Source organism: Nomascus leucogenys, chromosome 15, assembly GCF_006542625.1.
Source record: "Nomascus leucogenys isolate Asia chromosome 15, Asia_NLE_v1, whole genome shotgun sequence".
Taxonomy (NCBI): domain Eukaryota; kingdom Metazoa; phylum Chordata; class Mammalia; order Primates; family Hylobatidae; genus Nomascus; species Nomascus leucogenys.
In genome coordinates, this window is record NC_044395.1 from 73192520 (window position 1) to 73216948 (window position 24429).

Consider the following 24429-nt stretch of genomic DNA (forward strand, 5'->3'; position numbering starts at 1 on the left):
ACTGGAGCATCCCTGTCCTTGAGTGGGCAGGAAGATTTTCTGTTTCCAGGTGGACTCCTGGGCCAGCCACCCTGGCCTGGCATGGGCTCTGGCAGTGCCTGCTTAAGGCCCTGTGTCTGAGCCAAAAGCAAAGCCACCCTGGGATTCACACATTGTCCATGAGAAAGGGGACTCCAGGACTTGCTGTTCACATGGACAGGAAGCCAGGGCTCAAGTTTCCCAGCTGGGCCCAGCTTGCAGGAGCTCAGCCCAGTGCTTCCTCTGCACCTCTGTGCTTGCAAACTTCGTCTCACTCTTCTTTTCTCCCCTCTCTGAGCCTCTCAATCTGACTCACCTTTTCCTTCATGTCTCCTGTGGCTGCTTTTTTGGACTCACCTTTCTGCTCCCAGGAACGCCGTGTCTCAGGGATAGGTAAGCCCGTCCTGTGCTCTTCCTCTGGCCCTCCTGTTCACTCTTGCTGCCCCAAGCTGGAGGAGGCCACACCCAGCCCATCACCTCCTCTGAAAAGGCAGGTAGGGCTCCTTCCAGTGGATGCTGTTTTGCTGAAGCCAGAGGGGACTTTGATCCAGAGGGGTGGGGTCAGTGGCTCTTCCCACACCCCAAGTAGGGATGATTGTAGATTTTCTGGACTCACCTTGATGTCACTACACTTATAGGTAAGAATAACCAAGTATGCAACATCACAAAATACATTTTATTGATCCCTTAGCCATTCAGAGGTATCAATTGACCAAATCCATGCTCTCGATGATGCTGCTAGGGAAGAATACTGGGTATTTTGTATGATGCCCTATGACACTAAGCATTATCTGCAGATCATTCAAATAGGCTGATTTCCATATCAATGAAAAAGTGATGTTGGAATGGGCCCAGGTGGCCACTTGGCTGGACCCATTGAAGGGGTAAGGCTGGGATGTGGTGAAGGCCTTCCCAGTGCCAGAGTAGCTGAGGACCTGCATAGTGGGCGGGAAGGCAGCTGGCAGTCACAGAGTGTGGCTTATGGCAGGTAGTGCTCCTGGATTTGGAATCTGAACCAAATCACTATTATTGACCATAAGCCACAAAGTTGTCTGGTCAGCATTAGGATTTATGTGTTGCTCCCAGGTGGTGGAGGTTGAGTAAGGTCGGTGTGAATACAATGCAGCAATTTCATGTCTGTCTGCCTCACCTGGGGAGCTTTTAAAAAACTACCAATGTCTCATGCCCAGTCCAGAACAATCCAATCGAAATCTCTGGGGGTTGGCCCCAGACTTGGGTGTTTTTTTTTAAGTACCCTAAATGTCAGTGTGCAGCTAGGATTGAGAACCAGCATTGTAGAGGTTTTGATTCAGGGGCTTGGGGGTGAGGCCCCAGACCGTGTATTGTGAATGAGGAGGCCAGGCAATTTTGATGCAGGTGGTGGAGAGTCAACACCTGGGGCTAGTTTGGACTCTTACTTAGACTTGCACCTGGTGCGCCCTTTGTCTCTGGTCTTCATGGGGAATCCCTCATGGTGAGGGTGTATGAAAGGGCCTCAGTAGGGAAGGAAGCTTAATTTTCCCTCTTTCCCAGTTCCCCTCTGTGGTCGTGACGGGGCACGTGCTCAGAGAGCTCAAGCAAGTGTCTGCTGGCAGCGAGTGCCTGAGCAGGCCCTGGAGAGCCAGAGCCAAGTCTGACCTACAGCTGGGTGGGACAGAAAATTTCGCTACCCTGCCTTCTACCCGCCCGAGGGCACAGGCTCTTTCCGGGGTGCTGTGGCGGCTGCAGCAAGTGGAGGAAAAGATTCTCCAGGTGAAAGACTCACTTTTTGCCCTGTCTCTGTCCGTGTCTGGGTAACTTCCTTTCTTCCCCTCCCTCCTCCTACCCAGGTGGGTTCCTCCTCCCTCTGCCCACCCCATCTCTCATCCTGCTGTGTGTGGTGAGCAGGCAAGGTCCCCAGCTGCCTCCCTCACCCATTTCTTGGAAGCAACTGTCTCAGTCTCTGTCACTATCTCTCTTTTCTTTCTCCTTTCTCACCTTCACTGCAGAAGAGGGCTCAGAACTTGGCCAACAGGGAATTTCACACAAAGAACATTAAGGAGAAGGCGGCTCACCTTGCCTCCATGTTTGGACACAAGGATTTCCCGCAGGTAAACATGGGGCTTTCAGAGCCCCCAGGAACCTGATGTTGGACATCCAGCCAGGTGACCCTGAATCAGGCTCTGAGCTCAATTTTCTCCTCCTTCCTCCTTTTATAGCATGAGGAGCTCTTTATTTTTCAAGCCACTAAATAATACAAGCTGGCATCTAAAAAAGACCCACATGCAAAGATTCAAAATAAGTAAATACATCACGAGAAAGGAAAAACTAAGACAGGAAAGTAAACACAGATCAAGAAAGGCATTACTGTAAGAAGCACAAGCCGGTAGACCCTAGATATTTTCCAAGCAGGCTCTGAGCTTCCTAAGGGTCAACACAAAGCGGAAACAGTCATCAGTTGCAGAATCACAGTGCCTTTACCCAGTTGCTTGTGATGTTTTTGAGTGAGAGAGAAATCTCCCTGTGGCCCTGATCAGGAAGATACTGAATGATGGGGCCAACTACATGCTGTAACTGGCGCTCTGCTTCCCCATGGAATAAAGTCAAGCCAACAAGAATGGCTTTGCCTTAGAATTAGGAAGTACAGCCTCTTCCAAGCCAGGTACTTATTTGGAAATTTGCTGAAAAGAAGAGCATGTGCTCAAGAGGAAATGAAAGGGTTGATAATGAGATCCTACAGGTGGGTGTATGTGTAAAGTCCTCCCTCCCTCACAGCATGCCTGTCCCTAGAACTTGCCTCTCCACTGTTTTCACTTAGTCTCCTCTTCTGCTACTTGGTGGAGTCATTGGCATGGGAAGGATGCTTTACACTTCGTTCATTTTTAGGATTCCACATGACTGCCAGGAGGCTAGCACAGTTGCCTGCTGCAGCTATAGAGGCCCCTGCTGTGGCCACCTGCCCTAAAGCAGCCCAGGGTTCTTCTCTCCTAAGCTCGCAGCTGCTACTTCATACCAGGCTCCAGGGTGAGGGCTTTGGTAATTGGCATTGGTGTCTGAGGCGGATGTAGGCAGGAACGGATTGAATCTGCATGAGCTATTTTGGTGTGACAAGGGAACTGGAATAGTTGCAGCAGAATGCAGTGTAACCAGGAGCCAGATAATCCTTTCTGGCTCCAAAGACAGGGGTTTCTGTGTTGTCCTGAGACATGGGTCTCCTTTCTTTGCCCTCTTGAGTGCACAGGCATGGGACTGCATGATCGAGGCAGGTATCACCATGTGTGACTCCTGGGATAATCCTTGTTTCTTCTATTTCTGTTCTGTGCAGAATAAACTACTCTCTAAAGGCCTGTCTCATACTCATCCTCCGTCTCCTCCCTCTTGCCTTCCGTCTCCTGATCCAGCTGCTTCTTCCTCTCCATCAACTGTTGACTCTCCTTCTCCTGCCAGAAAGGTAGTTGTCCTGAAAAATTCGCTTTCCCCATTCCCTGCATGTTCCCAGATGTTCTCATGCTCCACTTGACCTGCACAGACAAACATCTTGAGCCTGGCTTGGCTGGAATAAAAATTTGTAAGATATTTTACACCAGTGCTGGATTCGATTTTGTTTCTGTGTTAGAGCACACAACACGGCAGAACAGGCAGTGTACAAAAGCTTGCCAGACAGGGCTCATTCATTCAGCAAGCATTAATCAGGGCCCACCATATGCCACCCTTCATGCCAGATGCTGAGAAAACAGAGAGGGCGGTGCAGTTCCCTTACTACAGTTGATATGGGAAATAGCACATTAGCATAGAAATAAGTGACATTTTTGTAATATGAAATATCACATCACATACTGCTATTTGCCTGTTTTGTACTAATAAGATGGCAATTTCACATGATAAACTTAACGTAACACCATTCATTCTATAAGAGGTTTAAAGGGCAAGATTGTAGGAATGGAGAGGGGAGAAGACTGGGAGGTAATGCAGAGAAGGTAATATGGGAACTGAGTGAGTGTTGAAGGTTCCGTGGGGGGATTTTGCTAGAGAGAAGTTGAGGGCAAGGGTGTTTTGGAGAGGGGCTAGCCTGTGCAAAGGCAGGCAGGCATGGCTTACGTGACATGGAAAGATGGAATGTCTGGTGTGACTTGAACTTGGGGATAAAAGTCTTTATGGGGACATGGAGAGTGGAAGTGAGCCCACTCTGTAAAGGAATTTCATTTTATCCTCTGGGTTATAGGAAGCCACTGCAGGATCTACTCTGTGTTCTAGAAGTACAGCTCAGATAGTAGTGCAGAGATCAGCATGGAGGATGAGAAGAGTGGGGAGCTAACTTTGATTAAGTAGTTAATGAAATGCACTCACAAACAATGATTAAGACTGGGTTTTGGGGTGCTTTTCGTGTTTTTCACTTGTCCTGTTACCTCCTGTGCTGAGAACAATACCAGGCTGGGGTGGGAGAGGGTCTGTCTTCTGGGAAGGCGGGCCTCTGGAATGAATGAATCTAGAAATGGGCGTGAAGCCTACCTCGTGAGCTGTTGCTCATGGAGTAGGTTTGGAGTCTCCCCCACTCCACCCGCCAACTGTGCTTCTCTGTTCACAGCCAGTGTGTCTGGCTCCCACCAAGGCTCTGTGTGTCATGCTGCATGTGCCACTGCCAGAAGGAGTGCTGGTCTGTTTCTGTGCTGTTAGACTGATGCACAAACCAGCTCCATGCTATTGCATTAGTCAAAAATTAGAAGCTGCCTCTTGGTGTGTAATTGGGGGTCCCACCCCTGTTGGCCTCCACCTCTTTGAGGAGAACGGTGTAGGTAGAGTCCCTAAGAAAGGAGCAAGGGATCTTACCAGCCCCATCCCATCTGAGGACCCCAGTGTGAATGGAAAGCACCCAGAAAGGGCAGCAGCAGGTAGCACAGAGAAACGCTAACATGATCTTCAATGCCACTGGAAATAGCCATGGTCAGCATATCAAGATCCCCAGCCACATGCTCCAGGTCAGCCACAGGCCAGCTGTTTGACCTTAAGTCTCCTGACCTATCTGGGCCTCCTCTTCCTCAGTAAGATTGGTTCTGGGCTCATGTTACAGTGAGCAACGTGGGTGGAGACAGGCATTTTTGTCATCACCATCAGCAAAGTTGCAGGGTAGGCTTTTTGCCCAGTTAGGGAAAGGGGCCTTCCCCAGGGTATATTCCCTACTATGGGAAAAGGTCATGGCACCCTTGGCAGGATGGTGGGAGGGGAGAAGGCACCTGGGCACAGACCAGGCAGTGGCTTGTGCCCCTAGTTGGTCAGCCAGTCCCACACCTTGCTTCTCTCTGGCCCAGCCCCCTCCAGCTGACTGGGCCCTTCAGGGTAGAGCCAGGCAAGGCCTTCTCTTGTTCCTGCCTTTCTCTCATCCGCAGGAAAGTCTGGTGTGGTCACTGTTGGGGCCAAAACTGCTGCAAGAAAAGCTCCTACACCTCCCAAATACTCTGACTTGGTTTCCACCAGGCATTAGATCCTTCTAAGAGAGGGCAGGGGGCAGCCTGCTGGGAACATGCAGAGCTGCTGGGTAAGACAGAGATGCTGTCAGCCACTAAGCGTGTCCCCATCACATCATCATCACACCCGCTGAGGCCCTGCCTGCCGCTGTCTCTGGCTCTTCAGGCAGCCCTCCCCTGAGGACTCGGCTCCCTATAAGCCATTAGTTAATTTTGCTCCTCCAGAAGGGAGGCCACTGCTGATCTGGTCTGTGGCATGGCTGCTGGCCATTTGCCATGCTGGTGAGCTCTTGCAAGAAGAAGAAGGCACTGAGCCTTTGCACAGCTGGGCAGGGGGGCCCTTCACTGGGCTGGGAGCTACCCTTCAGTCCTCCTGGGTCAGAAGAGCACTGAGCATTGCAAAAGGAGCTTTCTCCACCAATGTCACTCTGAAAGCCAATGTGTGAACATTCATTCATTCAACAAATTTAATTTTTTTGTTTTTTTGGAGACAGGGTCTCTCTCTGTCACCCAGGCCAGAGTGCAGTGGTGTGATCATAGCTCACTGCATCCTCAAACTTTAGGACTCAAGTGATCCTCCTGCCTCAGCCTTCCACCCCTGAGTAGCTGGGACTATAGACATGAATCACCACCCTCAGTAAACAAATATTTATTGAATGAAAATCCATTGTTAGGCATTTCAGGCTGTCAGGATATGCATCGATGAATAAGAGTTAAATCCCTGTCCTAATGAGGCTTACACCCTAGTAGCCTACAACCATCAATATATCAGTAAATTATATAATGTGTTAGAGGGCAAGACAATATTTCCTATGAAAAAATTAGAGCTGGTGGTGGGGACCGGGAATGCTGGGGAGGGAAGGGTGGCAATTTTAAATGGAGTGGTTGGGTGGGGGCTGGAGAGCTCTTCCTGTGATGGTGAGAACTGAGCAGGAGCAGAGTCACAGGTAAGAAGGCAAAGGCTCAGGGAGGAGACTGGAGCCCAGCGTTCCGACTCCCAGGCCAGTGCTCTCTTACATCCTGCAGAAGCCACACGGGCATGGAGGCCTTGTCAGAGGCCCAGAGGCTGTGTCCATGTAAACCCTCACACTCAGGGACAGGGAGGGCTTTGGGGTGGCCAACCCCAGATCTGCTGTCCCCACCTCTACAGCTTTGTTCCTTGCTTCTCCCCAGTTGTGGTAGAACAATTGCCCCAGTTTTGTTCTTTTAAAAAATTCTATCTCCCAAGCCAGTGTTGGCCATTAGTTGACATAATTGGGCTATTTTGACAGCTTCCAACATCTTAATTATTGGCTGATGTTTCTTTCACAGTATGGCTGGGAATGATGGAGGGCCTCTTAGGATGGACTCTTGGGCAAGTCACTTAGCCTTTCTGTGCCTCAGTTTCTCTGAGTACCCACACTCGCAGGTTCATGCAGGTCACACTGTGAGGCCATTCTAGGCAGTTATGGATGGAGTGGTGAGTTTCTAGTTTCAAGCAGTCTTAGAAAGGATATTGCCAGCCTCACCCATTGCCTTGACTTCCCTCAGTCCCCAAACTCTGCCCCACCATTGATTCAGCACTGGGCTTTGCACATGCAGAATTTGGCAGAATCACAACCTTCTCTAGGGAGAGAACTGGCTGTTCCTTAAAGTAGGTGATGACTTGGTGATAAACAGATTTATTCTATCCTGGTGGAGCTCAGGGAGTTTCTCTCCTAGAGCCTGGGGCCTTAATGCTTCTTCCAAACAGATTTTGGGCTGCTCTTTTTGCTCGATTGACCCAAGTTTGCCTGAATACAGGGGAGCAAGAGGAAGAAAAATGCACTTTGAAACTGATGCTTAGTCCTTGGCAACTTCCTGGCAGGCAGCATGTCTCTCTTCCTGCCCTGTGGTCTTCCACACCAATCCGAGGATCCATGAATAATAATCTCCTCATGGGGACAGACTTAGCCAAACTTACTATGACGAGCAATTGTTACTCACAGGGATGCAAACTTGAGTTGCTGACTCCAAGACAGGGAGCCAGGGCTCTGCCTTCAGACTCCACTTGCCCGCCCTCTCAGCGGGCAAATAAAGTGGAATACCAAAGATTGATATTCCACTTTAAAATTCAGAGTGGTGCTGTGGGTTTCTTGGCCTGAATGGTCACAGGGAGTCTTGAGGGCTCTCACGGGGGGCTCAGATCCTTGGCAGAGTCTGTCTTTCCAGGCTGTGGACTGTGAGACCTATGCCCAGTTTTACGTCCCCAGCACCATTTCCTCATCTATCCCACCAAACCAGCCCTCTTCTGTGATCTCGGCTCCCTATCAGCCATTAGTTACTTTCGCTCTTCCAGAAGGGAGGCCACTGTGCTGCTCTGGCCCATGGAATGGCTATTGGCTGCTGGCTGTTTGCCATGCTGTTGAGCTCTTGCAGGAACAAGAAGGCACTGAGCGTTTGCACAGCTGGGCAAGTGGGCGGGGTGGGGGCTTTCACTGGGCTGGGAATTGCCCCTCAGTCCTCCAGGGTCAGAAGAGCACTGAGCATTGCAAAAGGAGCTTTCTCTACCCTTGGGGTGTTTGTTTTAAAACTGGATTTGCAGGGTTTACTCTAGAGATTTGCATAGTAGAGAGAAACAGGGAAATGCTGGGAAGTGTTGTCTGGGGCAACCTGCCTTTGTTTGACCTGGTAGGAGGATAAATCTCAGGGACAGGTCTCAAGGCTGCCTCCAACCTCACTGTTCCTCCTTCTATCCTGGGAATAGAGCTAGGCAACCTTTTGGAGGCCTCCTGTGTGCATCCCAGCTTGGGGGATTTTAATTTGCAGAGTGCTGGTGTGGAAGAAGGATATGAGTTTCAAATCAGACTTGAGTTCAGAGCACCAATTACTCACTGTGTGGCCTTGGACAAGTTTGTGAACCTCTCTGAGCATTAGTTTCTTAACCTATAAAATGGAGAGGACAGCAGCTACTCTTGAGGGTAACTGGAATACTGCAATGTCGTAACCCATGCAAAATGCCTGAAGTATCCTGTAAAGCTTCTCTTTCCCCAGTGGAAGAGAATTCGGAAAGAAAGCTTATTTACCTAAAATGCATGTTGATCCCTCTCTTTCTAAAGGAAAAGAAGTCACCTTCAGGGTTCCATTTTCATCCCAGCCATTTGAGAACAGTGCATCCTCAGGTGAGTTAGAGCGTCCCTGAACTTCAGCTGCCTCACCTGCAAAGGGGGATTATCAGACCCACCTGCAGGGCTCTTGGAGTTAAGCGCATATGATCAGCAGCAGTACAGTGCCTGGCACCAGGGGACGAAGGTGGGCAGACATGTGCTTGTACTGGGAGCTCACAGCCCCTAAGGCCTGCCTGCATCTCAGCTCTAAACTTGTAATTTCCAGACACCCTTGAACACAGTGATTTCAGTTCTTTGCCTGCCCTCCTACCCCCAGCCTTGGGCATATGGCCGAGGAATCAGGTCCAACAGGCTGTCCTCTGATGTCTTCTCATACAGGGACTCCTCAGTGAGGATGTCCTTGCCCAAGTGGATCCAGCAGACCACCTCTGGCCCTACCTGTCAAAAGCTCCCCTTCCTGTGAGCCCTCTGTTGTGAGGCCCTGCACATTCTGCTCACCGCTGCCTTACCCATGTGGGCTTGCTCGATGCTCCTGGCAGGCTGTGTGGCCACAGGTGGCCAAACTCAGCAGAGAAGTGTAGCCAGGACACCTGATAATCTTGGCTCAGTTCCAGGCACAGGGAGGAATGTTTCCATTGTTCTCACACAAACAGGGCCGGGAGCCTGCTTTTTCCTGCATTCACAGTATCTGCCTTGTGTCAGGAATGTCGAGGTGAATAAGACAGGTCACTCAGGGAGTGCAAACTGAGGGAGAGATGGGCCAGCTTGGTGCAGTGTGAGGAACGCTCTGATATCCAGGTGGGGACCATCATATTCTGCGTGGGGTCACAGGATCACTTGGAAAATGCCTCTTTGTAGAGGTCTAGCCATCGTCTGCAGCCTCTGGCATGGGTGCGTGTGACAACAGCTGCATCGCTGTGTTTCTATCTAGATTGGCTCTGGGGAGAGGAGGCAGGGAGCTCGTCCTGTGTGGGCCATGCCACTCTTGTGCAGAGGAAAGTGATTTAAGACAAGAGAGAAGTCCCAGAACGTGGAAATGCAAAGCTGCACAAATGGCCGTGCTTGGTTTTAATTTTTGTGGGTACGTAGTAGGTGTATATATGCATGGGGTACATGAGATGTTTGAATACAGGCATGCAATGTGAAATAAGCACATCACAGAGAATGGGGTATCCACTCCCTCAAGCATTTATCCCAGTGGCCGTGCTTTGGACTCACTATCTGCCGAGTGCCTCCTGCATGGCCCAGGTTCTTTCAGGAGTCTTTTCCGCTGCCCTGCAAGGTTGGTGGGGGTCTCTCCATTTTACAGATGAGGAAGTTGAGGCTCACAGAAGGGAAATGGCGTATGTGAGGTTAACCTCGTGTAATGCGAGATGATTGCCCTCCTGAAATGTTCTAATTAATTTGCAAAAAAATAATTAGAATTCAAAAGGGAGGAAAAGGTAATGAAAAACACCTAAATTCTTGAAAATTATAAGAATATTGAGAAATATTTAAAGGGTTGCAAAAGCAGTCCCATGGGACTTCGAAATTACTAATTCTTAAAAAACTAGTGGCTGGAACATGATCATTTCTGACCAGATCATCAGATTGCCCAACTTTGCATTTAGATGAATTGTTCCCAGCCTAATTATAAGCTCTTCTCTTGACCAGCCTCCCCAGGAGTGTGGTGTCTTGCCATCAATGCATGCTTCTCTTTGGTAGGAACCACTGGACTGGCTCTAACCCTGAGGTCCACACCAGGGTGACTTATCTGGGATTTCTCCATGAGTTGAGCATTTATTTCGCAGGATCGTGAGAACCTGGTGATTCCCCCAGTTGACTAAAGCAGTGCTACTCAAAGTGTGGGCCACAGGCAGGGACTTGGCTGTAATCCCATGATTATAGCAAGTGAGAGAGAGTAAGTGTTGGAAACTTGTAGAACCATTTGATATTGCCACACATTCAAGTGTGTGATCATATTTCTAGTCTATTTTCATTGTATCTGGAAATAACAGACCATAATGGATTAAATATTTAAAAAGAAAAAAAACCTGTCATTAGCCACAGATAGTTTGAGGAGCAATGAGCTAGCAGGAGCCAGCTAGTTAGTTATATCCTCACTCTGAGAGCCGGTAAGGCCGTCCTGCTGTCAGGAAATAGAAGATAACCCTTGATGCCCAAGGCAACATTCACCTTCACGTTGGCCTTTGGGGTGGGCTTCAAAAGCTCTCCCCTCATCCCAGGAGACAAGTTCTCCATCACCTTATTTCCCTGTGGCCTCTCAAAGAAGTGCTGGTCTACCTCTTGGTGATTCTGGAATGCATTTCATCAGGTTGGGAAGGGCAGGTAGGAGACCCAGTACTGAGTTCCTTAAAGGTGCTTCCATTTTACTTTAAAAAAAAAAAAAAAGTCACCTTCTCGGGGTGGATGTGTGGGTGTCACGTGGAGAAAGGGAGCTTTTGGACCTAATGAAAGGTGGGACCAGGTGTGGTCTTCATCCTGGATCCCCTGCGCAGATGACCCAGACTGTGCCCTGTGCTGTAGGACAATGGAGCAGCTCTGCAGCTGCTCAGTTTTGGCAGCAGCTCCCAGCAACCTCGCAGCCCTCTGCATGCTTCAGTAATGCCTCCCCAAGTCAGGGTTGCTCAGAAGCTCAGTGCACAAAGTGCTTATTAGCTAAGTAGTTAATAAGGTCTCATTAGGGATTTGTATTAAAAGCTCCAAAAAGTATAGTCTCTGCTTACTCAGGGGAGGCAGTAATTGTGCATGGGTATCTTGGCATCACTGTGGTGCCTTTCTGGGAGAATACTGTGGAGCCAGTTCACACACTGGGCCAGTGGAGGCAGTCACACAAGGGGCTGGGCAGGCAGTGCTGAGAGTATAAATGACCTCCCTGCCTTTCCTCCCACAAAGCCCAGGAAGTCCTTTGTATCCTATAGCCCCTATCTGAGGGGCCAAGCTGGGGGCCCCAGCAGGGGATGGAACATCAGGCAAACAATGGCTTATTGTCCTGAGCTGATACACCTGAACCTTTCTTGGAAGCAGGGGCTAAATTTCTTGGCATTTGTGGCCTCCTGGAAATGGCAGACAGTACGCTTGGAAGCAGAATCCTAATCCCTCTCAGGTTGGGCCAGAGTAGAGGCGGGGTGGAAGGGGGAGCCAGGCCTGACAGCTGCTCCCAAGAAGTGGCAGGCTTGGTAAACTCTGATGAGGTCCCATCTGTCTAAGTTCAAGGGATCAGACACCCCCAGCAAGCCTGCATCCATGTCCTCTGCAGGCCCCAAAGCCGCACACGTGGTCTGGAGTGACCATTCCAAAGTTGCTGTAATGTTGGGCTTCCTAATGAGAAAGGGAGCAAGGAGCTCCTGGGCTTTGTTTGCACCAGCCTGCCAGGCACTCCTTTCCCCGCTCAGCCCTATTTAGTGCCTGTGCTTTTGCTGGAAGCCAGTGAGTTAGCCTTAGGCCCTGAGGATGGGCACTGCTACCAGGAATAGGGGAGCTGTGGTGAGCCTGTCATCTGCTTTGCAGTTCCCTGGACTCCCTGCTTTAAATTTGAGGCTTTCTCTTATCAGTTTAGATGTGGCCTCCCAAGGGCAGTCTTGGGTTTTGATGGAGGTCATCAATTCACTCACACACAAGTTACTGTTATTTGGTGTGGTGATGGATATCAACCCCTGTCCAGAGGCCTTGCAGCCTCCATTGCTGCTCTCTCTGGCCACATCTCCCAGAGGCTGGGTTCAGAAGCTGGGGAGGACCTAGAGCTTCCCTCCCTTTACGATCTTGGGATCAGGAGCAGTGTTTCTAGAATCTCATGCTATGTGTATTTACCTCCCCCAAGAAGAGACTGCAGCGATACCAGGGTGGGCTTCCAGAGCGGGCTTCCAGAGCTGGGGGTGAGGGGTGAAGGGGAGAGCAAGCTGGGGTTTGCAGAAGGGGGTATGTGTAATTGTGCCATGCTCTTTGGGCTGTCAGCTTCCACCCTTTCCCCAGCTCTTTGACACCTTGGTGGGGGTCCAGGCATTTGTAGGTGCCCTCAGGAGCACAGGCACCCACAACCTGTCACTGGGCCTTGCACCCCAGGGCCCAGGCAGAGCTGCCGCCTCGCTGTCTCCAAGCTGACCTTGCCGGGCGCTGGCTCTGGAGCCTGCTGCAGTCGCCATCCTGTCCTACCTGCCCAGTGTGTGCCCATTCCACATACTGCTCTTGTGGTCCTGCTGGGAGGGACCTGAGAGCTTCAAGGCAGGCTAAGGCAGGTTGAATCCAGAGGAGGGAAGGGAGGGAGGAATCAAGGTATAAGAAAAAAACAAAGCTGCTTCTCTCCACTCTCACACCACTCATCTCTGGTCACCAAATAGAGTGGGGATGTTTCTCCCCACCAACAAAATCTATAAATGGAAAGCTTTTCCCTGAGTTCTGCGAGCCATCCTTGCAAATTAGTTAAACCTGAGGAGGGAAACACAGTTACTGGTTTATTACACAGGATCTTATCAAGGATACAGAGGAACAGCCAGGTGAGGAGAGGCACAGGGCAGGGCATGTGGGAAAGGGCGGGAAACTCCACGCCCTCTCTGGGGCACTGCCCTTCAGGGGCCTCTGCATGGTCCGCCCTCCAGAAGCTCCAAACCCTAACCTTTTCAGTTTCTATGGAGGCTTCATTATGAAGGGCATGATCGATTACCTCATTGGCTGTTGGTGATTAACTCAACCTTCAGCCTCTCTGCCCTTGTAGGTCAGTGTATGGGGCTGAAAGTTCCAACCCTTTAATCACAGGGTTGGTTCCCCTGGCAACCAGCCCCATCCTGAAGCTATCCAGGAGCTCAAGAGTCACCTCGTTCCAGCAAAGGATGCTCCTATCACCCACGAAATCCCAGGGGATTTAGGATCTCTGCATCAGATGCTGCTGTCACTCAGAAAAGTACAAAGGTCTTAGGAGCTCTGCCTCAGGAACCAGGGGGCAGAGTCCAAATATGTATTTCCGACGATATCACAATATCACGCAAGGTAGTCCTGGCCCAGAGCCTGCTAAGTGCCAGGTAATAGGACACACATTCTCTCGCTCAGTCCTTTCCACAAACTCGGGAGACAGGTATAACTCTCCCCAGTTTACTAAATGAGGAACTGAGGTCAGAAGTTCTGTGCTTTATGCCAAGTCTCAGCACTGGCCTGTGGTGGAGCTGAGCCCATACCCTTCCCCTGGTCTTGCTGGTCCCTGAGCAGCTGTCTGCAGCCCTCCGGGGACAAGGGGTCTCTGGAAGAGGGTGGCTGCAGTCTGGCAGTCTACCTTTCTGTCTGAGGGGTCTTGGTTCCTGATTTTCTTCTCTTCTTTGCTTGGCTTGTCTAACTCGCAGGTTTTTGGGGCTTTTGGGTAATGACTGGGTCTGAGTACCACGTTTACCCCATGCCCCTGCTGAGTGAAGCTCTGAATGGCCCAGGGCTGGGGGGCAGGAGACCAGAGTACAGTCTGGAATCTTGAATTTATTTGCTAAGCAGCCTCAGATAGACCGTTCCCTTCTCTGGCATTCATGTACACATCTGTGCAATGAGAGGCTCAGGAACTTCAGAAGGCCTTGCACCCCACAGTGGATGTAACAGTCCCGTGGCCCACCCAGGACTAAAAGGCTTTTGGTTTTTAATCTTTTCTTTCCTCGAATTTTTTTATTGAGTTAAAATATACATGACATAAAATTTACCACCTTAACCTTTTTTTTTTTTTTTTTTTGAGACACTGTTTTATTCTTGTTGCTCAGGCTGGAATGCAATGGTGTGATCTTGGCTCACCGCAACCTCTGCCTCCCAGGTTCAAGTGATTCTCCTGCCTCAGCCTCCCAAGTAGCTGGGATTATAGGCATGCGCCACCATGCCTGGCTAATTTTGTATTTTTAGTAGAGATGTGGTTTCTGCATGTTGGTCAGGCTGGTCTTGAACTCCCGACCTCAGGTGATCCGCCCATCTCGGCCTCCCGAAGTGCTGGGATTACAGGTATGAGCCACCACGCCCGGCCAGCCTTAACCATTTTTTAAGGGTACAGTTTAGTGGTATTAAATACATCCTTCGTGTGCAACCCTCACCATCCTCCCACTCCAGAACTCTTAGTTGTCGTAAAACTGGAACTCTGTACCCATTAAACAACAGGAAGCACTGTTCCACTGCCTGTCTCTACAATTTTGACTACTTTAGGTACCACATATAAGTGGAATCCTAGAGTACTTGTGTTTTTGCAGCCACAGGGTTTTATTTCTTTTCTTTTCTCCACATCCAGAATCCCCGCAGTCTGCTCCTGGCTGGTTTTGCTTCTCCTGGGTCATGGGGTGCTATTTGCATGTGGGTGAGGAGCCCTCTCCCCATCCATCCTGCTTGTGTTTTCCTCCTGGGTGCTAACTGGCTTCTACCTTTGTCTCTGTCTCCTCTGCCTCTGCTCTTGGTTAGCTGACGGTAGGGAAAGTGTCCAGCGGAATAGGGGCTGCAGCTGAAGTCCTGGTCAATCTGTACATGAATGATCACAGACCTAAGGCCCAGGCCATCTCTCCAGACCTGGTAAGGACATGCACCCCCAGCCTTCACCCACAGACACTGGCTCTGGCATCTCAGGGCGGGCACATGGGATGTGGAGAGGATTCCCTGGCCCTCCCGAGGCTCCTCTTCTCTTGGAACAAGTGGGGGCTGAGAATGAGCTGAATCAGGGCAGAAGTTAGAGGGAGGCTGCATTTCCTTAAAGACAGATCTCGCTCAGGTCCCCTGCAGTCTTTTTGAAAATAGAGATATTCCTGCTGTCTGTGGCTTTGGAGAATGGCCTGGTAGAAAGGCCCAGGTGAGGCCGTGAGCATAATCGAATGGCCCTCACTTTCAGTGTTTAGTGTCCAACCTGAACAGACTCTGTGCATTGGATTGAGAAAAAAGTCATGGGGAAAATATCCCTTTGATTTGAATTCTCCCTTTCTCTAAACTAGGCTGCTCGCTGCCATCACCAGGAATTTTAGTTGACCATTCTTTCTGTTTCCTTTTGGCACATTGCCCTGGAATCGCCCAGAGGTACTGCTGCCCTGGCCCATGCCCTCCCACTTCACAATTAGGACTATAACTGACCAGATTGGATGCCACAAGCTTTCCCCACCCAACCTGTGCCACTGCAGGGGAACAGGACACCTAAAACATCCTCAGCGGGCCAGTTTCAGGACCTTTGTCCAGAACCAGGTGACACTTAATCCCAAGGACAGATCCTGGAAAGAATATCATGGGGTGGACAGGTTTGTGAGTAAAGCCCACTCTGTCAGACCAGGATCACTCCCACCCCAAAACCAGAGCAGCCAAGCTCGGGGAGAGCACCTCCCGGGCCCACCTTGTTGTCTCTGGCCTGCTTGGGAGTACAGTTAACAGCAGCCCCTGCAGGGTTGGGGTCTGGGTTGGGGGCGTGTCTTCCTACCCCTCCCTCTTTGCTGCAGTGGCAGGAGCAGGAAGCAGAAGCCCACGAGGTCCCCAGCATTCAGTGTGGAATTTCTAAAAGCCTCGGCCTGGCATTTGAAGGCTCAGGATAAGCCCTAATACACCCACTCTTCTCTCCCGATCCCCAGGAATCTATGCGAAAGTCATTTCCCCTTAACCTGGGAGGCAGCGACACGTGTTACTTCTGTAAGAAGCGTGTGTATGTGATGGAACGGCTGAGCGCCGAGGGCCACTTCTTCCACCGGGAGTGTTTCCGCTGCAGCGTCTGTGCCACCACCTTGCGCCTGGCTGCCTACACCTTTGACTGCGATGAAGGTAACCCCAGGGGCCAGGGCAGCACTGGGCTCTGGCCTTGGCCTCAGGTGTGTCCTTGGCTTGGGTTCCTGTCCCTCTGGTGGCTCTAGAACACCCAGCACATGCCCAAAAGGAAATATGATGTCATCAGGAAAGCTGCTTAGGGAGACTGGGAGCTCCTGCTAGAAGGGGAGGCTGCCTGTGGTCTCAGGGAAGGGGTAGCATCAGCACTGTGGTGTGGCATACCAGGTCCTGGTGGGCACCTACTGTGTGCCCAGGGCTCTATGTACCTCTTCTTATGTAGCCTCACCACCCTCCATTGTCCCTGTATGGCCAAGAAAATCCAACCTGATACTCTCCGTTGCATGCTCAGCACCACACCTGGCATGCAGTAAGGTTCACCAAGTGATGCAATGTTAATATTACTTACATAGTATGTGTTTTTAAAATAACCATCATAATGACATTCCCTCTGATAAGTGGCCTAACAAAGACATCAATGGAGGAATCATGCTCATTGGAACAAATGATTATTTTCTAATTTTCAGCACTTGACATTTGCTCTGTCATCTCTAACGAGAGGCAGTATAGCATGGCGCTCAATACACACCCTCAAACTAAACTGCCTGGGTTTGGCTCCAGACTCTACCACCTCCTAGCCATGGAACCTTGGGACTGTTACTTAAACTCTTGGTCTCCCAGTTTCCTCATCTGTAAAATGAGGTTAACGGTAGTCCTTAGCTCTCAGGGTGGTTGTGATGACTGACGAGTTAATTCATGTGAAGCTTGTAGCATCGTGCCTGGCATACAGTCATTCCTATGTAAGTGTCCCCTACTGTTACAATTTTTACTATTGCTATTGTTACCAGTGTAGCAGTGAGCAAGGAAGGCTTTTCTGGAAGGCGCACAGTGGTCCTGGGCAGTGACAGTTTCCCAGTGTGTGCCCCATCTGGGTCTTTTCCTCCCCATCACTGCTGCCGTTTGCTCTCAGCCTTTCCCACCCACCAGGTATTCCACAAAGAAAAATTGAGGGTGTTCATACTCGAAGCTGTCTATTTTGCTGCCTGGCAACTGGTCTTATGAAGAAACTTGGCTCAGTTTGATTTGGGGATTTTTTTTAAATGTTGTCCTATTTATTATAAAGGATGCAAAGGAGCAGCCAGATGGAAAAGAGGCATGGGGTGTGGTATGGGAGAAGGGGCTCAGAGCTCCCATGCCCTCTCCGGGTGCGGGCATGCCACCCTACGGGAGCCGGAATGGTTTGAAGGTCTTAGCCACATCCCTGGGAGCCCCCCATTGCTGGAGCTTGTCTCTGAGGCAGCAAAGGGCCCTCCTACCTCATCTCAGGGCCACTTCTTTAAGGAAGGTGACAAAAGCCATTTCCCAAGTTTGAGCCACCCTGGGCTATTTCCATCATTACTATTTTCGGACTTGGACAGTGGCAGGCACTTGGCTTTTGTCTACTTAGCTCTAGTTTACAGGAGAAAAATTTTTCTGTATGTGTGTGCCTCTTTTTACAGGCAAATTTTACTGCAAGCCTCACTTCATTCACTGTAAAACCAATAGCAAACAACGGAAGAGACGGGCAGAGTTGAAGCAACAAAGAGAGGTATGTTTGTCTCAAACATGCTGGTGAAACGGGGAAGGCCCCTTGATAAGGGTTTCCAGTGATCCTCAAAGTTAGGCCAGCTTTTCTGGCCCTAGCGGGATTGAGATGACTCACAGATAAAGAAGAAAGCCTCTGCTTCCTGGTGTGGAGGGTTCTTCTGCTTCAGTCTGTTCCACAGCCTCTGGGGTGTGTCCCATTCCAGATGAGCTCCCAGGACAGTAGCCATGCTGGCTTCTCATAAGAAGCCCGGAAGAGCTTGCCCATGTGGAAGGGATGGGGTGATACGCTTAGCCACACAAAAGCCACGTGGCCCTCTGTACCTGGAACCCACCTGGCCACAAGGTACTGTTTGCAAGAATGCCTGGTATAGGACCGACCCTTCTACATTTTCCAAGTCCTCTCCCAGGCTCTCGGAGTCAACAAAGTGACCAGCCCACTGAATTCATAGATGGTTTGTGGAAGCATCTCTTCTGGCACCTCTTAGCAAATTTCTTCTCTTGGGCTTGATTAATCATCTACCACTAGCAACAACCCATAACTTAAAACTTTTTTCTAATTACCCAAATAGATAGGTTCAGTGTAAAAACACGGGAATGAAAGAATACAAAGAAACAAAGTTAAACCTCCTGTAACCACTCTACCCTGAGAAAACCGCAGTTGACATTTTGTAACATCCCTTTCCAGGCTTTTTTCTATGTGAATATATTTTAACCAAAGTGGAATCCTATGCCTACAGTTTTATATTCTTCCTTTTCTTCACTAACTGTATATCAAGAATAGTTTCCCATGACATTAAAAATCCTGTTGGAGCATAATTTTTAATGCCTTTGGAAGATTCTAGTCAATAAATGGTCAATAATTTACTTCACTACCTCTGTATTACTGGATCTTTACATCGTTTGAATTTTTTATCTTACAAATGTTTTTACAGTGTACATCCTGGTGTGCATATCGTTATCCGTATTTCAAATTAGTTACTTGATGTATATCACTAGGAATGAGATTGCCGATCAAAAGGCGTGCATATTTTTGAAGGCTCGTGACTCCTATGGTCAGTGGGCCCCTAGAAAAGTGCCCGTGTTCAGCACCGGCTTCAGCATGAGTTGCGGGGCTGAGATTATTGTGGGGGCTGGTCGCAGGGTCTGGCGAGTTCGGTTTGTATTGGCTCTCTGTCTGCTTTGTTGAAGTAATCCTCTGGAAGACGTACAGACTAATGCCCTCACTTCGATCTCTTTCTCAGGAGGAGGCGACATGGCAAGAGCAGGAAGCCCCTCGGCGAGACACTCCCACCGAAAGTTCTTGCGCTGTGGCCGCCATTGGCACCCCGGAAGGCAGCCCCCCAGGTATCTCCACCTCCTTCTTTAGGAAGGTGCTGGGCTGGCCCCTCAGGCTGCCGAGGGACCTGTGTAACTGGATGCAGGGAGTCCTGCAAGCCGCTGGCCGCCATATCAGGGACAATGCTTACAACTACTGCTACATGTACGAGCTCCTGAGCCTGGGGCTGCCACTCCTCTGGGCGTTCTCTGAGGTCCTGGCAGCCATGTACAGGGAATCTGAGGGCTCCCTCGAGAGCATCTGCAACTGGGTGCTCAGGTGCTTCCCAGTCAAGCTCCGCTGACATGCCTGGCCGCCCCGAAATGCCTTCACATTTCCAGGGAGGCTTCAGATGGCAGTGCGTTTGCAGTTTGCTCAGGCTCTGGCCAGGAAGCCTAGCATTCTCTAAGCAATTAGCTCAAAGCCAAAGAGTTTCACATGGGCCACCTCCACCTGGCCTTATCAGGGTGAACATCTACTCACGGTGCTAGGGCCAGGGACGATATGAAGGATCTTTTCTATAGCTTTGTACATATATATATACCAAAGTGAGCCATACTTCTGGGTTTACATTTCAATTTTTTAAATTTTAATAAGCCTAGAGAAAGCATTTTTTTCTATGAGTGTCAATTTTTCTAAACATGAGTTTGAAGCTTATAACCAGTTTTATAAATCCCTTGAACATTGCAGTGAGTTATCAGAGCCACTGCATGCAAAGTGGATGATTTAAGATTTTACACACATGAAAGTGAGTGTGCCATCTCCTGACCAGTGCCTTTTGACTTAGGTACCCAGATGCCACTTGTCAGCAGCAGGATACTTTTTACAACACGAAAGCGTAATTATTGTAGAAGAAGAGAGTAGAAGGGCAGAATAGAATTCAACTTACAAAAGCACGGAGTAGTGTGTGGTTGGCTGTTATCTGTCCCCCTGGGGGGAGGACTGTTTTGCTCCCTTGTTTTGATGTTAAATAGTAGCTTAAAGGCTTTCCCCCCCATGCCAACTCACAGCCAAATGACAAAGAACCATGGGGTTTCAACAGATTCTACAAACATGCATTTTCCCTTCCCACTAATGGGCACTGCAGTGAAAGCCCACTGGCATTTGACCATGGAGCTGATGCAGTGCTGAAGATGAGCTCTTTCAGCTGATGGCATTTTAGACCCTGTGGCTCCCAGCAGATACCCCAGCCCAGGCTACAGGCTAAGCCAAGGCTGTGCAGGGTCCATACTGGTCAGGCCGAGTGGAGTGGAAGACTCTGTCCACTTATGTGGTGTCCTGTGAGACTGAGGGGGTTTGTTAGCACATCAGGCTATTGCTGGGAAGCGTGGCCTGCCCAGTGAGCATTGCCTGTGGACATCCTGACTGCTTAGCTGCTCCGCTGCCATGCATATGTGGTCAAAACAGAAACCATTTTCACACTGCCCTGGGAAAGGAATGGGTCTGACCTCCAGGGGAAGCTCTACCGTATCTTGACTGGCAAGGAAGGCTGGGAGTGGAAGCTATTTAGGGACTGATCCAAAGGAAATATGCATTAGTAAGGGTAAAAATGAGCATGCAGGTCCACCTACATTCTTCACTCTGGGTATCTAGAAGAGTCCTCAGCTCTCCCTACTCCACGCTGCCTAGACATACACACCTGCAGGGTCTGGCTGAACAATCAAGGGGCTGCCAGAGAAAGGACATCTACAGAGCTCAGTGTATCTGGAGTTGCTGGGCCCAAGATAGCTCTGTGCAGTTATCACTAGAGATGCCTCTGGATTAACTAAGAGGTGTGCCTGGGTGTGGGTGAGGAGCCAGAACCTTTGAGAGCTTTGAGATGAAAGTTTCTATGGGGCGGGAAGAAAGGAGGAGGTGCATTTCTACAAACACTTCCCTGAAATCCTTGGGAAAAACAGAGGCCTGGCCATGGCCAACTCTGTGGGAACCGGCGCCTCTGTCCTTGTTGGCACTTTTCTCAGTCCGATGACTTGCATTGTGTTTTCTCCAATTTTTGTTGGGATTTTAATGTTCAGCATGGTGGGAGGAACCCTTGATTCCTTTTGTTTGAGTACAGAAAGTAAATTCTCAAGGTCATGATGTGAACGGCCATGGTATTGTGATTATTTTCAGCCCATGATAGGCTGAGATGCTTTGTGGAGAGTTCCATGAAGCCAGAGTCAGAATCTCTGACTGTCATGTACAGCCATAACGAGACTGGTTTGAATTACTGTGGTGAGACAGGGTGTGCCTGTCAGAAATCTGAGATGTTTGTATGCTCTGAGATGTTGAACCTTTCTGGTGGGCAGCACCAACATCCAGGGGTGGACCCCAGAGGATGGATGCCTCTAGGCCTCCGCAACATATTCAAGAATGAATAGGAGACACTAGAGTAAAATGGGGGCAGAGAGGATATCAGGGAGCAAGATGCAAACTGTGTGCATCCACCCTTGTAAATAAGTAGATGGTCACAACCAGAAAGGTTCATCTCTCCTAAGCAAACAGTGACTCTTTCAGAGGAAGTTTCCCTCTCTCAATAGTTGCCTTATTTTCAACTCCGGTGCCCTCTCGTGATGTTAATCATTTCCTTTTTTCCCCACACTAAGTTCTCTTTTCTATCTTTCTCTCTCTTTCCAATCTTACACCATGGCCATCAGTTCATTTCAGCCTTCCAGTGCTACACCCACTTCTTGGCTGACACACTTCTGCTCTAAGGTGACTGGTTTTCTTGCCAATTTTCAAAGAGTGGTACTAACCCCCAACCCGCTTTCCGCACCCCATCCTCTCCACCAGCGGTACTGGTTGCGCTAACTGTGAGTGTCTTGCATACTGATGGACTCATTTGGTGGCATGGTTGGCTAACAGCATGGGGGAGTGTTCAGCTTGAGACCCATGTCTGTGTTCATTTCCCGTGGAGCTGGCAGCCTGGTCTACCCCAAGTGCATGCCCCGCCTCTCCTCTCTCCCTTGGGTCTGCCTGCGTGCGTGCTTCTCCAGTTGCGCCTGCAAAGCCACCTACTTTCTTGGGAGGTTCGACCTTGATCATGAGACAGTACCATGAGGGGGCCTCTGTCACCTTTGAAAAGAACACTTTTCGAGCAGCCTCAAAAAGCTCATACATACCAGCCCTTTCTTAAATTGGCTCTAATGTAAAGATTGTTAATGTCATTTATCAAAACCATAGGTGATTATTTGGAGGGAATTAAAAAACGTAATTACTCTCAGGCCTCATCCCAAGCTTGAAACATGCTCTCTAGGTTGAACACATAATCACAAATATTCTAGCAAATCCTGCCTTGCTTGCAGCCTGCACTGTAGATCCAAGGGTTTTGCTGTGGCTCTTCTTATCTCCCTTGGCTCATAAAGCCCCAGATGACGCCAGAGCTTCAATTAGAGCCATCATCATCCCAGGCAGGGATATCTTTGAGAAATGACTCAGTTCAGCCCCAGGCCCCTGAGGATCTGCTTAAAGCACACATTTCTGCTGACTCTTGTACCTGGGGCAGCAGGATAATCACCAACATGCTCTTAACGAGACACAACACACCAAGCACAGTGGAGCTGTCCTAGGCAACCCTCGCGGTCTCAGGCTGCGGTGGGCATCTGTCCTGCATGCGGCCCAGACCACCCTGACCCCGGGCCGGCCTGCCTGGCCCTGCATGCTGCACGCTCACTGCGTTTGTGCAGGTCCTGGCCAGTACGAAGTCGTTGCTCTTGTCTTATCTTCTCTTACAGAGTCTCCCTCCCTTTATAGAATGTCAACCAAAGAGTGCCCTCCTCCCCTCTCAGCCTCCTCTTTAGCTAGCCTCCCCATCTCATCACAACGCATGTCTGTGACCTTTGGTAATCATTTACAGTGCCACACGGAACCCTGTATTTTGCACACAGCAAAACAAACAATGTTTAGCTTTATTTATGGTATTTGATGCTGTAAATGGAAATAAATATTGTTCTTTGTAAAGCTCATTGTTTCCTCTCTTCTTTGCCGTGGAAGCTTCTAAAACCTCACACACAGGGATTGGTGTAGGGGGTTCCTTTTCCCTACACTGCTGGCGGGACTTGCACTTGAGGTGACACAGGACTCTCTGGGGCTGCGCTGGGTGCTCTGAAAGGAAATATTACCCAGGGGTAATATTTGGAAACTGTCACCAATGCTCCTGGGCCAGGCTTTGGGATCTCTTTCTTGAACACTCATTGTACTTTGCTGTTCTAGATGCTGGGCATAGTGGGTGAGGGTCAGTGTCCCCTCAATGATTAGAAACAGACTGTATTGACGGCTACCTGTACTCGTTTCCCCCACACACCCAAGCGTGGCTCTACAGGAGAGCTTTCTCTATGAACCTTACATTAATTTAGGTTCCTATTTAGCAAAGGTTGGTCTGGAACACTTCGTGCTGGTCCACAGCTGAGTGGCAAGTGGAAGGTAAGGAGGAAGGACTGGGTATGAATATCAGGATGGCAATGAAGTCGGCAGTGTGCTCATCACATGGAGAGCCACTGCCGTCCTAAGAGACCTCTCCTGTCCCAAAGGCTCAGGGCATTCAGTGTCTATGGTGTGAGGCCCTGCCCTAGCGCCACCCTAAGTATGGTATTCATGGCAGGCCCCAGGCAACTCCAGGCTGTGTTTAAGGGAAAGATTTGAAGCCTCACTCGGCTATCCTGGGCAGTGCCAAAGTCATCTGGTCCTCAGCCTCCCCTGGGTGGGATTCCTGCCATTTCCTGGCTGGGTGTAGCTGGGCTTCTGACACTGGTATGAAAAGTCACCTGTGAACCTCATGAAGTCCCTGGCACCTCCAAATGGATGTTTCTGAGGCTCTGGTCTCGGATGCCTGGATCTACCTTCAGAGCTGCCTCAGGTCATGACCAAGGGTTCTGTACTCTTACCCGGGTGATATATTCCCACTTCTTTTTTTTTTTTTTTTTTTTTTTTTTTTTTTTTTTTTTGAGACGGAGTCTCGCTCTGTCGCCCAGGCTGGAGTGCAGTGGCGCAATCTCAGCTCACTGCAAGCTCCACCTCCCGGGTTCACGCCATTCTCCTGCCTCAGCCTCTCCGAGTAGCTGGGACTGCAGGCACCCGCCACCATGCCTGGCTAATTTTTTTGTATTTTTAGTAGAGACAGGGTTTCACCATGGTCTCGATCTCCTGACCTCGTGATCCGCCTGCCTCGGCCTCCCAAAGTGCTAGGATTACAAGCATGAGATACATTCCCCACTTCTATTCAAGGAGGGATGTTAGGGACTGTAAGTCAGGTGCTGGGCTGTGCAAG

General features: G+C 49.8%; 1 protein-coding gene across 13 annotated transcripts in view; it reads left to right on the forward strand.

Annotated features, from left to right (window-relative positions):
* Positions 1-23126, forward strand: part of MICAL2 (microtubule associated monooxygenase, calponin and LIM domain containing 2) — a 153403-nt gene extending 130277 nt beyond the window's left edge. For 3 of the 13 annotated variants that reach the window (XM_030794539.1, XM_030794538.1, XM_030794540.1), the window contains 11 exons: positions 390-512; positions 1552-1770; positions 2007-2108; positions 3323-3448; positions 8537-8599; positions 14954-15061; positions 16096-16282; positions 17782-17870; positions 19111-19213; positions 21821-21878; positions 22898-23123. In XM_030794539.1, coding sequence (XP_030650399.1) covers positions 390-512; positions 1552-1770; positions 2007-2108; positions 3323-3448; positions 8537-8599; positions 14954-15061; positions 16096-16282; positions 17782-17870; positions 19111-19213; positions 21821-21861 — 1161 coding nt within the window. In that variant the 3' untranslated portion in view covers positions 21862-21878; positions 22898-23123. Of the gene's footprint in view, positions 1-389; positions 513-1551; positions 1771-2006; positions 2109-3322; positions 3449-8536; positions 8600-9476; positions 9627-14953; positions 15062-16095; positions 16283-17781; positions 17871-19110 lie in introns of those variants that run through there. The other 10 variants (XM_030794535.1, XM_030794534.1, XM_030794536.1 and 7 more) reach the window with 7 other exon arrangements.
* Positions 23127-24429: the final 1303 nt, after the last annotated feature.